Here is a 13,019-nt window from a genome sequence, read left to right as displayed (position 1 = left end):
CTCAACCCACTCAAGTGACGCACCCCTCCCAGGGACGGTATGAAAGAGCCCCAGTAAGCCAGTGACTCAGCCCCTGTAATAGGGTTAGAGGCAGAGAATCCCAGTGGAAAGAGAGGAACCGGCCAGGCAGAGACAGCAAGGGCGGTTCGTTGCTCCAGAGCCTTTCCGTTCACCTTCTCACTCCTGGGCCAGACTACACTCAATCATATGACCCACTGAAGAGATGAGTCTTCAGTAAAGACTTAAAGGTTGAGACTGAGTTTGCGTCTCTTACATGGGTAGGCAAACCATTCCATAAAAATGGAGATCTATAGGAGAAAGCCCTGCCTCCAGCTGTTTGCTTAGAAATTCTAGGGACAATTAGGAGGCCTGCGTCTTGTGACAGCAGCGTACGTGTAGGTATGTACGACAGGACCAAATCAGAGATAGGCAGGAGCAAGCCCATGTAATGCTTTGTAGGTTAGCAGTAAAACCTTGAAATCAGCCCTTGCCTTGACAGGAAGCCAGTGTAGGGAGGCTAGCACTGTAGTAATATGATCAAATGTATATTCCCTGCCACTGATACAATGTAATTAGACATATGCAATAGCTTGGGCCTGCCTAAAGTTTTGGTGATGTTGAGGTTTTACTCGTGTGTTATTAACGTGTGATATGATATGTGAAGTATCCTCGAAATATGAAAAAATTAACAACACTAGAGCAGTAGATTATATGTTAGTGTATAAGATTAACATGCTGTAATATAGACCTGGTTTCAAACAATATTTGAAATCTTTCAAATACTCTCAGTTTTTGGTTTAACCTGCCCGCAGTGCCACTTGGACAGAGTTTGCACTTTTGGGACTCTTCCATTGATTCCATTGCGCCAGCCAAGCGTAATCCAACACAGTTAAAGTATTTTAACGATTTCAACTAGTTGAACCCCGTTCTGGCTCACATGCTGTTGTAGTGATTGATGTTTCTTAACTGCACTAATATGGTCATGTTGTTGGTCGTGGGTCTCTTAGCTTTGGGTAAGTCTTACAGTTCTTGTGTGACAGTGACGTCAACCAAACGTTACATGCAGCCATAGCATAACATGTTTGCAGAGGATAATGTGTATCCTAGAAAACGGCTCACACAGCAGTTGTTTGAGGCTCATTATGGACACACAGGACATGGCAGTGTTCTGTTCCATTGTCCTCTGTACTGACCTATCCAAACAGGCAATAACAGAGACAACCCTGCAGCGATGGGATTACTAGGGTCCACCCTCACCAACACAAATCATTGCGTGCTAACCTTTGCTGCACAACACTGACGTGGCACATATGTTTAAATGGACTGACGTTCCTCTAATGGAGAATGATTGTCACATGACGAGACCACATGACGCCTGACCATCATGATGTAATGATAGTAAACACCACAGCCAAACAAACAAGGCAAAAACAAAGAACAGCTCAATATTGTTTCCTAAGATTGCATCTATAATTGTTTATTTAACACAGCAACAATGCATAGCAATTATTATTTTTTTAAACACACTTGTCAAAATGTAAGTCTCATCTTTTTTTTGTGGGAGTCGACAGCAACTCAGTTACTGGGTTCTGCTATGCTATTCATTCATTCACCCTCCCTTCAACTTCAAGCAGGCTCCGCTACACATCACATCACCAGGCTACTGGTCCCTAAAAGCTCGGGTGAAACACAAAACAATAACAAATGATTAAAATCCTACATCCAGTGGGTTGTTTAAGGGTGGGATGATTTGAGATCAGTGATTAATATAATACAGTCAATAAACAACTTTCCCCAAGCAGGGCATTCTGGTCACAAGGTCTGAGTACCATTGAAATACTTTTAACCTTGAGATGCTAATGCTTTTGGGCACATTCAGCAATACTGGAGCAATGTAATCAACAACAAAAAAATCTTTCTCCCCTTTTCAGACAACTACTACAAAGTGGAGGGAGCTAAGGATGCCTTAATATGTGGGGACGGGAGTGATGCTGGGTAAGTGACACTGCTCTTTCTCCTCATTCTATTGCTAAAGAAAATGACAGTGAACAATAGCCAATAAATATGAATGTGCATCACTGTGAAGAGAGGTTATTACCATTCTGTATGTGTTGTAGCCAGCTCCCCTCTTGTTGATCTTGTTTGGCATGGTAAGGAACAAAAACAGAGAAGGGTTGGCAAAATACCAAACAGACCGGACCACAAGGCTAGTGTGACGGTGGCTTGTACTGTAGATGGTTTAACCATAGCCTCATGATCCATAGCCTCATGAACCTTAGCCTCATGTTGTATGCTCTAGTCTAGTACATGCTATTTAGCAGTACCAGAGGATGTCACAAAGGGGCCCTGAGGTTAGGGTTTAGGTGGCTGAGATGATGCCTGTCGCTGTGTGGCTAAGTCAACAGAGATAGCCTGGCTCTGAGGGTGTGAGTCAGCAAGACGGAGTGATGGTCGACTGATGGCGACTCAGCTGCCCTCAGGCTGTAGAGAGAAGACACCATGGGCTTATCAACCACCATCCATCCTGTGCGAGCCAATAGGCTTTAACAAGCGAGTGGGCCTTGACAGTGACTTTAACTATGGTTGCGTTGCTAATCTGCCAGAATTGGTTTCCTCAAACTATGCTTGATGAGTAACCTTGCATTGGACGGGAATATGTGTTAGCACTAATGTGTGTTTAGGCTTTAGCTCAGAGGGATAATGCGTTTTTGAGTCATGCAGATTGACACTGGTGCGCTACACAGTAGGCTTGCAGATCCAAGAAGGACCGAATCCCACAGTTCTTTGTAGATATTTTTGCTGTCATGATGCGTGCACCCCAAGTTATATAGCACAGTTGGAGTAATGTGTATAGAAGTAAGGCCAGCTACCTCATTGAGGAGATGCAAAGATGAGCCAAGGGACCTAATTCGGGGAGAAAACAGGGTAAAAAAAAAATGCTTTTAGCCATACCACCCTGGACACGCCTGTTCAGGGTTGGGCCTGGTTAGTACTGGGATGGGAGACTGCCTGGAAATACCCGATGCCGTAACCAAAAAATTATAATATATATATATAGTACCAGTCAAAAGTTTGGACACACCTACTCATTCAAGGGTTTTTCTTTATTTTACTATTTTCTACATTGTAAAAATGATAGTGAAGACATCAAAACTATGAAATAACACATGGAATCATGTTCTAACCAAAAAAGTGTTAAACAAATCAAAATATATGTTATATTTGAGATTCTTCAAAGTAGCCACCCTTTGCCTTGTTGACAGCTTTGCACATTTTTGGCATTCTCTCAACCAGCTTCACCTGGAATTATTTTCCAACAGTCTTGAAGGAGTTCTCACATATGCTGAGCACTTGTTGGCTGCTTTTCCTTCAGTCTGCGGTCCAACTCATCCCAAACCATCTCAATTGGCTTGAGGTCGGGTGATTGTGGATTGTGGAGGCCATCCACAACACTCTTTTGGTTACTACATGATTTCATATGTGTTATTTCATAGTTTTGATGCCTTCACTATTATTCTACAACGTAGAAAATAGTTCAAAATATGGAAAAACCCTTGAATGAGTAGGTGTGTCCAAACTTTTGACTGGTACTTTATATATAAAATAAGTAAACCCAGCTTATAAATAGTCATTTAGTTCAACTAATAACTTTGGTGTGTGTCACTTTGACATTGGATAATCTTTATGTTTTAAAAATAAATAATAATATCTCAGAAAATAATGGTCAATTTACAATTCCTTAATATATCTCCCACATTCACTGAAGTGAAACGGCATTCGCCTCAACCCAAAACGGATGTATTCTGGACCAGGAATTGGCAATTGGGAGAACATGCATGTTGCATGGCTGGGGGTAAATCACCAAACGTGTCGGCTCATCACCCTGGCCATGAGTGTGACATGCTAGTACCCGGCTGCCCTCTGGATGACAGTATGAAGGGTTGAGCCATGGGAGACTGCAGTTAGCATATCAACATGTGACCTCTGACATCACTTGTTTGTGTACTGTGTAGATTTTAGGACACCCAGTGGCAATTGTATCCATAGAAAGAAAGCGAGCCTGAACACAACTACACTGAGCATGCAACAGTGAAAAATGTGTCCATGAAGTGTGGCATCTTTCTTAGCCATTAAGCAACAACATGATAGTCACTTTCAGGGAGGATAAAGGGGGCATCTTTAATATTCGTCAAGTTAACATCAGATGACAACTTTCCGAATCATTCTGATGTTGTTCTGAGACATTCTGAATCCCATTCTCAGCCCAACTACTCATCAAATGAATGTACTCTACATAGACATGGAATTAATGAATGCCCTCAACACTAGCATGACCCGTCATGCCAACGCTCTAATCCTGTAACGCCAAGTGATTTTGGAGCAACAGGCAGGAGTGGCAGGATAGGAGTGCCAGGGCTAAGATCTAGGGTTTCACAAAGTAAATAATACCCATCTGTATTCTGTTGGGTGCCAAGCTCTAATGTGCCCCACGGTTTCCATTTTGCTCCAACCACAAACACAGACAAAATAGTCCCCACTTTCAATTGAATCTCCTACTTTTATACTTACAAAATAATGATTGGAAAATGAATACCAACAACATTTCATCCATGTCTTTTCCAGGAACTCACACAGGAAATCACACAGGCAGTCTCCATCAAATGAAAGCCTCTTCCAATGCCCTCAATGTCGCGTGATGCTAGCTCATGCTTTCAACATCCCCCCCCCACCCCCCACACCACAAAGGGTTAAAAAACGTTCTTTAAAAAGCAGCTGTAATTGATACCGGGATATTTCAACATTCTAATCATACCCCCCCCTCCCTCTTTTCTTAAAAAAAATTAAGGGAATCTATTGAAGATGTAATGGAAAGTAGGAAAAACATACGGGTTGTGTGTTATTGGGCGAATGCCTAAAGGGAGAGCAGAGTAATGGTCCCTTGGGGTGAGTTATGGCGGGCTGGGGACACGGTAAATGTAACATCTGCCTCCAGCCACACGGAGACAAAGGATGTATTTGTCTGTCTCTCTGAGAGATAACAGCCAATCCAATCGCACGCTCCAGCTTGTGTCCACGAATGATAAAACAGCCAGGCTCTAAGCTTTGTCTGTCTGGTGCATGGTGATTGGTCCAAAGTTCTGATTTATGCAGCGTTAAAGTACTAGTCGGAACTGGGAAACTCTGACTTGCTAACTGGTTGTAGTTATATATGTTCCACGTTCAACTAGTTAGCAAGTCGGAAATGATCAAGTTTCCTAGTTCCGACTAGCATGTGAACATGGCATAAATCAGCTTTGAAGTTTGGTGACCAAATAGTCGCCATATTTTAGCCATTGATTCAATTTAAATGGAACAATAAAGGTATTAAATACTGTGGCCTTACATGGCCTTAAATAATGTCTCATCTTCATTTTTTTGTGCTATGATTTCTTACTCTTTAACAAAATGCCAAACACCCATCTAAGTGGTCAGAGGATGGAACTGCCTCGAAAATGTTAAAAGTATGTGGACACCCCTTCAAATTAGTGGATTCGGCTATTTCAGCCTCACCCATTGCTGACAGGTGTATAAAATCGAGCACACAGCCATGCAATCTCCATGGACAAAGATTAACAGTAGAATGACCTTACTGAAGAACTCTTTCAATGTGGCACCGTCATAGGATGCCATCTTTGTCAAATTTATGCCCTGCTAGAGCTGCCCCAGTCAACAGTAAGTGCTGTTATTGTGAAGTGGAAACGTCTAGGACAACGGCTCAGCTGCAAAGTAGTAGGCTACACAAGCTCACAGAACGAGACCACAGAGTGCTGAAGCGAGTAGCGTGTGAAAAAATGCTTATCACCAAGTTCTAAACTGCCTCTGGAAGCAACGTCAGCACAATAACTGTTAGTCTGGAGCTTCATGAAAAGGGATTCCATGGCCGAGCAGCCGCACACAAGCCTAAGATCACCATGCGCAATGCCAAGCATCAGCTGGAGTAGTGTAATGCTTGACGCCATTGGACTCTGGAGCAGTCGAAACATGTTCTCTGGTGGGATGAATCATGCTTCACCATCTGGCAGTCAGATGGACGAATCTGGGTTTGCCAGATGCCAGGAGAACGCTACCTGCCAGAATGCGGAGTGATGACTGTAAAGTAAAGGTAGAGGATGAATAATGGTCTGGAGCTGTTTTTCATGGATCGGGCTAGGCCCCTTATTTCCAGTGAAGGGAAATCTTAACACTACAGCATACATTCTAGATGATTCTGTGTTTCCAATGTTGTGGCAACAGTTTGGGGAAGGCCCTTTCATGTTTCAGCATGATAATGCCCCCATGCACAAAGCGAGGTCCATAAAGAAATGCTTTGTCAAGATCGGTGTGGAAGAACCTGACTGACCTGCACAGAACCCTGACCTCAACCCCGTCGAACACTACGATCCAGGCCTAATCGCCCAATATCAGTGCCCAACCTCACTAATGATCTTGTAGCTGAATGAAAGCAAGTCCCTGCAGCAAAGTTCCAACATCTAGTGGAAAGACTTGCCAGAAGAGTGGAGGCTGTTATAGCAGCAAAGGGGGGAACAACTCCATATTAATGCCCATAATTTTGGAATGAGATATTCGATGAGCAGGTGTCCACATACTTTTGGTCATGTAGTGTATATAATATATGTTATTTTTCTGTAGAGATGAACTGAGATGAAATGTTAAATGCCATTTCTGAGCTTGTATTAACACAACACCCTTTAAGATAAATACATGGCAGACAATGGTATTTGTTTGTCTCTGTGGTGTTTGTTTACTGGTCTGGCTACCTCGGTCTCATAGGGTCAATGAAGGTCTGTAGAAATCAATGCTCCCATAGGCTCGTCCCACATTCAGCTGGTCACTGGCTGTCACTCACTGGAATCTTTTCCTGTCAATCAAAATGGACATGGATCTGGGCCAATATTTATCAAACTTCTGTGAAAAAAATGCTTGATGACTACGGCCCAGGGGGGGGGGGGGTGGATGGAGAGGCAGCGGGAGGGGGGCTAGTGGGTTTGCCCCTCCACTTTAGTCACATTTGATCCTTTTTAAGCTTTTTAGCTTCACTCTAATGGCTTTGTTAATGGCTAACCTGACTGCAAAGTGAAGATTATTGCCTCTCACTTACATCCACCTTTTTGCTCTCCCCCACCCTAGGCTCTCTGTATGTGCCATGTTCTTAACTCCTTTTATTTCTCTGACTCCAGTTCTACTTGATGAGTCATCAAATTGAATGTAACAGCTCGCTAATTGCATTTATATCAAGTGCAAGTTGAAGGGCCTTTATTTTTGTCGATATTAATGCTGGCTAGCTTTGCTGTTAACATTTTTTTCGAATGACATTATCACTGGCCTATATTGTTAGGGTGGCGATTCAGAGAGGCTTCACAGAATACTTTAAGATAGTCCTCGGGTATGCTAACAATTGTGCCGTTATTGCCCAGTTATGATACCAGCTGAAGGACTCCTTTGATGATCTGGTCTTTTCTTAGTACTGTAAATATTCTTATTATAAAAACCCATCAGCAGGCATGTATTACACTGGTAATTACAGAGTGTAAAATGATGTTCATTAAGATAAGAGGTAGTATAAATCAACTGTAAGTAGGATGTATTTTAGATGCTTTAAATGTTACATGAGTATGTCCGCCTCCTATTATTTGACCCGGTTCACCTCAAAATAGCCCATTAGAAACAGAATAGTTATAGTCATATGACGCTTGATTGTTTGTTCGTTTCTCCAGACCTTTTACTTGATTGCCAGTTGACCTAAGAGAACTCAAAAATCTATGAAATAATTATGCAAGGAATCTAAACGTTCTACACAAGCTACACTGGGAACAAGAAAATGCATAAAATACTACATAAATCATGACAAACCAATCTGAGATACCAATCCACATCCTCAGGAGAGGTCACAGAAAACAATCTCCATGGGCAACAACCTCCTGGATACTGTTGCTATAGAAATGTTAAGTACTTTCATTCTCATAGACCTCAGTCCTAGAACTCTCTAATATTAGGCTAACTGGTTGTAATGTCAACTTTTGTTTTTCTTAATGGTTTGGGATGAAGACATAATGTTTTTTTTGAGATGAGAGGGGCCTAGCATTATGGACGCCTTGAGCAGATAGACATGTAATTCAGTGAATATTGTAATTTTGTTAAAACACGTCTTATGGAGTGACAAAATACATACCCAAACTATTCATTTTGGTTCTTGACGTGCACATTGCGAGCATCATTATTTCCAGTGTATGAATCGTAGTTCTCTTCTTTTTTTTTTGCTGATTATCATCCTCTTTTGCTGTTGTGTTCACTCTGCCTGTATCAGTGCCTGAGGAGGAAGCATGGTTGTGTAAGAGCTAAAGCCTATTGCAGAGTTCTTCATCACGATCCGGTTCACACAGAAAACAGAAGAAAATTGACTAAAACAGGGAGGGACAACCTCGATTTGACCAATAAGAAACACGCATTTATGTTTTCCACTGCAAAATGTTCAAAAATGTTTTCATTTGCAAACTTTAATGAAGGACTCAGCCTGGCTATTCCTAGCCTGTGGTTGGTCACTCGGTGAAGCAGCCTGGGCAGACTCATGGATCATATTCAATAGGGCACACAATAGTAAACTAAAATGAACATTTCTTGTTGGACAAGTCTATGTAGTCCCTCCCTATTTCAGTTAGTTTTCTTCCATTTTGTGCCTAACGAACACTGACTTGGTAAACCTGGGCATAAATCTGAGCAGTGAGGACATCAGGTCTAGGAGGGCACCTTCCTCTCCCCACCAGGCTTTGAAGCCTTCCCCACCAGGCTTTGTTGTTTCACAGGGTGGAAGGGTTGGAAGGGGTGACTCAACTCACAGCCAAGCCAATGTTCCCTCCACAAAGTGACCGTAGGGAACACTCCCCTGCTCCCACTTCTGTTCACTTTTATGTTGTATCCTATCAACTATTGGAGCTCATCCGTGGCTGGGATAAGAGCGAGAGGGATGGGGGCGAGGGGGGAGGGGTCATGTCTGATCTGATGAACACACATCAGAACTGTTGTTTGTCATATGGGCCATGTACTCAGACATAGAGATCTGATGTTTCAATTAATCCTCGGCAGCTGATTTGATACTTTTAACAGCCTACTACTACCATTTATTCCAAGTGTACCACATCATCACTGTTTTGCTGCTGCCATTCTGTTTGGCCTCTCTTTTTCTCTGTACTGTTGTCAGTGGAGTACTGATGCTTCCTTGACAGTTTCCAAGGTATTAGGTCTACAGTAAAGACCAAACTGTACATCACATCTAACTTTTCAACAGTGTGTTGTGATGAACCGTCAGGTAGTCACTATCCTCACAGGGATATAGTTCATCATCCACCAACCCTCCCACAACCCTCAACGCCCCTTCCCAGATCCTCTTAAAGGGATAGTTACCGGGGCTCACTGCTGGTGCCAAAAATAGCTCCATGTCAGAATGCCCAGTGCCCTGGCGAGAGATAGGATAGCGGTCGATCGCACCCCCAGCTGCCGGAGTGCTGAGAGAAAGCAGTTACTCTGACAGATACTCTCAGTGACTCCTCTGTGTCAGGGTTCATCTCTCTCTCTCTCTCTGACAACAATACGACACGTTACTCATCACAACACAAACCGCAGGCGGCGTTTCGATTGCTTGTGTCCTATAAAAGTGATCTGATTCTGTGGATGTTTCATGTTTGGGGCTCAGCAACAGCTACATTTGTGTGACTGCTGTAGTGACACTTTCTGTGCAGTCCAATTAGACATAGGGTGAGAGCATTCATTTACCAAACGTGGCACTTTTAATTACAGGGTGAGGCATTGTTAGGTTATAGCAATCCCTGGCACTCTTTCCTGGTTTTCCTGTAAGGTCATAAGAATTTATGCCCCTAGAAAAATAACAAAACATTATTCTGCTACCATATTTTGGTGGGTTACTATGGACGTGTACATGCACCCATGATAAAAATGTACAGATAACACAAAAAGGGTGTACTTAGAATTGGAAATCTAGGAAATGCATCTTAAAAACAATGCTAAAGGATATTCTGCAGTTCAGACATGTTATGCCGCCGTATGGGAATTGTGTGTGTGGTGGGTTTGAGGCCTTCCGTTAGCAGCCTCCCGGGGGTCTGAAGTGGGGCATGTCCATTGACACGTCCGCCAGATACACAGAGAGGTGTCTGGTGGGTGATAGCGCCCATCGCCCCACACCCTCACACCCTCCCTCCGCATGCCGCAGCCACGGCCAAGGCCGCTGACAGACAGGTGTTGCCTGGCCGGTCAAACAGGCTGCGGTTGTGGTGGGCATTGCAGGGATGGGTGAAGGGCTGGGGTGGTGTGAAGGGGAGAGGGATTGGCGTGATAGCAGGATGGTGGCATCACGTCCATTCAACTCCCCAGCCACGCTCTTCCTGACGCCCACCCGTTTCACCCCAGCCCCCCTAACCCGGTCCACGTCTGAAGAAGCCGGGGGTCGGAGTGACTCACCTTTTTGTCACAAGAATATGGGGACGGTTTCTAACGTGGGGTGGCATGCAGTGGCATTGCAGTGCCGTGGCATTGCTCTGAACTTACCCTCGCTGGCTCTTGAACTGTTTCTTACACAGGTAGTCATGGAAATGTCTAAACCAGTTCCACTATGTAATGTACATTTGAAGAACAATCACAAAATACTCTGATAAGCTTATAAACTGTAAATTACATCTGTGATATTTCAGCTTATTGAATTAGTATTATCTGTACCACACGATGGGGACGACTGGTACGGGACCTTGTCGCATGGATAAAGCTCAAGGCCTGTGGACACGGTTATTTATCTTAATGGCCACCCTTCGCTAAGATAACAGGCGTGGGATGAGCTCACTGTGCGGCAATGACAAGCCAGTGAATGTGCATGAACTGTACACACTAAGGAGGCAGCATATTGGCATGGGATCCAATCTGCAGCATCATTTTATACAGTATGACCTTGTTTACGTTTTTGTAGTAAAGGGACATATTTGGGCCTACTGACAGAACAAAAAATGCAACATGCAGTTTGGTATTTGCTCTGTAAGATCTACATTAGTTCCTACGGTTTAGGACCTTGATTCTGGACTAGGGCCAAACATGACATTTTCTTGATGTTTTCTTTCGGTTTTCTCTACAGGCATTGCCCAGATGGGTTTGAGTGTTTGAAGGCAGGAAGGAACCCTAACTATGGTTACACCAGCTTTGACAGCTTCGGTTGGGCGTTCCTCTCCCTCTTCCGGCTTATGACACAAGACTACTGGGAGAACCTCTATCACCAGGTCAGTATGGACACCAGGAAATGACCAGGTTCATTTCAAACAATATCCACATACAGGTAAGATCATTGGAAGAAAATAAGTATATTTGTTTACAGTAATGTATTTAAGGTCTTGGAGGTCTTCTACAATCTTCCACAATCTTTAACCTAAGCTTAAACCAACATTAACTTGCAAAAATCAAACCCTCTGTCTTTTATAACATACTTTTTGCCAAACCATCCATCCATCTATCGATCCATCCCTCCCCAGACTCTGCGGTCAGCAGGGAAGACCTACATGGTGTTCTTTGTGGTGGTCATCTTCCTGGGTTCCTTCTACCTGGTCAACCTGATCCTAGCTGTTGTGGCCATGGCCTACGAGGAGCAGAACCAGGCCACCATCCAGGAGGCCTGGCAGAAAGAGAAAGAGTTCCAGCTGGCCATGGAGCGCCTCAAGAGGGAAGCGCAGGTAAGACGTAAGGTTTTACGTCATGGAATTTAAGCGTTGATGCTTTCGATATTGGGAATTTGGACCGTAGACATTTCTTTCAATTGGTTAGCTGGTATGGGAGTTTAGTACATTTTGAATGACACAATATGCTGAAAAAGGACTATGCCTACTTGAGCTGACCCTTTGTATTTCCTACTCAGAAAGCTCAGGATACAGAATCCTTGATGTCCCCGGAACTGTCCCCGGGCCTGGCTCTCCCTGACCACAAGGAGGTGCAGAGCAGGAGGAGAAGTCTGGAGGAACTGGTGGAGGAGGTAGAGAATGGGGGAGACGTGGAGAAGGGATACGTGACGACGTTGAAGGTGGATACAGTGGATGGGGGCAGGGTGAATATCATCACTATGCATTCTTAATGGGTTCAAATTTCATCATGATGTTTCAACATGGATAAAATACCATGGATAAATACAAACATTCTGAATCTAATAGTATGCTTTCAGGTTTTGTAAATAGGTACAGTACCAGTCAAAAGTTTGGACATACCTACTCATTCAAGGGTTTTTCTTTATTTCTACTATTATCTACATTGTAGAATAATAGTGAAGACATCCACATTATGAAATAACACATATAGAATCATGTAGTAAACAATCAAAGTGCTAAACAAATCAAAATATATTTAAGATTCTTCAAAGTAGCGACCCTTTGCCTTGATTACAACTTTGCACACTCTTGGCATTCTCTCAACCAGCTTCTTGAGGTAGTCACCTGAAATGCTTTTCCAACTGTCTTGAAGGAGTTCCCACATATGCTGAGCACTTGTTGTTCCTTCACTCTGCAGTCCAACTCATCCCAAACCATCTCAATTGGGTTGAGGTCTGGTGATTGTGGAGGCCACGTCATCTGATGCAGCACTCCATCATTCTCCTTCTTGGTCAAATAGCCCTTACACAGCCTGGAGGTGTGTTTTGGGTCATTGTCCTGTTGAAAAAGAAATTATAGTCCCACTAAGTGCAAACCAGATGGGATGGCGTATCGCTGCAGAATGCTGTGGTAGCCATGCTGGTTAAGTGTGCCTACAATTCTTAATAAATCACGGATAGTGTCACCAGCAAAGCACCCCCACACCATCACACCTCCTCCCCCATGTTTACGGTGGGAACCACACATGCGGAGATCATCCATTCACATATTCTGCGTCTCACAAAGACACAGCGGTTGGAACCAAAAATCTCAAATTTGTACTCATTAGACCAAAGGACAAATTCCCACCAGTCT

The 13,019-nt window shown here is 43.5% G+C and overlaps 1 protein-coding gene across 2 annotated transcripts in view; it reads left to right on the top strand.

Annotated features, from left to right (window-relative positions):
- The window catches only part of LOC109899313 (sodium channel protein type 4 subunit alpha B), a 151,217-nt gene that overhangs the window by 24,179 nt on the left and 114,019 nt on the right, over positions 1-13,019 (top strand). Inside the window, exons 5-8 of one of the 2 annotated variants that reach the window (XM_031836227.1) lie at positions 1,932-1,995; positions 11,171-11,312; positions 11,562-11,759; positions 11,942-12,103. In XM_031836227.1, the coding sequence (XP_031692087.1) occupies positions 1,932-1,995; positions 11,171-11,312; positions 11,562-11,759; positions 11,942-12,103 (566 nt within the window). Of the gene's footprint in view, positions 1-1,931; positions 1,996-11,170; positions 11,313-11,561; positions 11,760-11,941; positions 12,128-13,019 lie in introns of both variants that reach the window. The other variant, XM_020494429.2, reaches the window with a different exon arrangement.

The sequence above is a fragment of the Oncorhynchus kisutch genome, linkage group LG11 (genome assembly GCF_002021735.2).
Source record: "Oncorhynchus kisutch isolate 150728-3 linkage group LG11, Okis_V2, whole genome shotgun sequence".
In the NCBI taxonomy this organism is placed as follows: domain Eukaryota; kingdom Metazoa; phylum Chordata; class Actinopteri; order Salmoniformes; family Salmonidae; genus Oncorhynchus; species Oncorhynchus kisutch.
The sequence above is the reverse complement of the archived record's forward strand: the minus strand, read 5'-3'. Positions and strand labels throughout refer to the sequence as shown.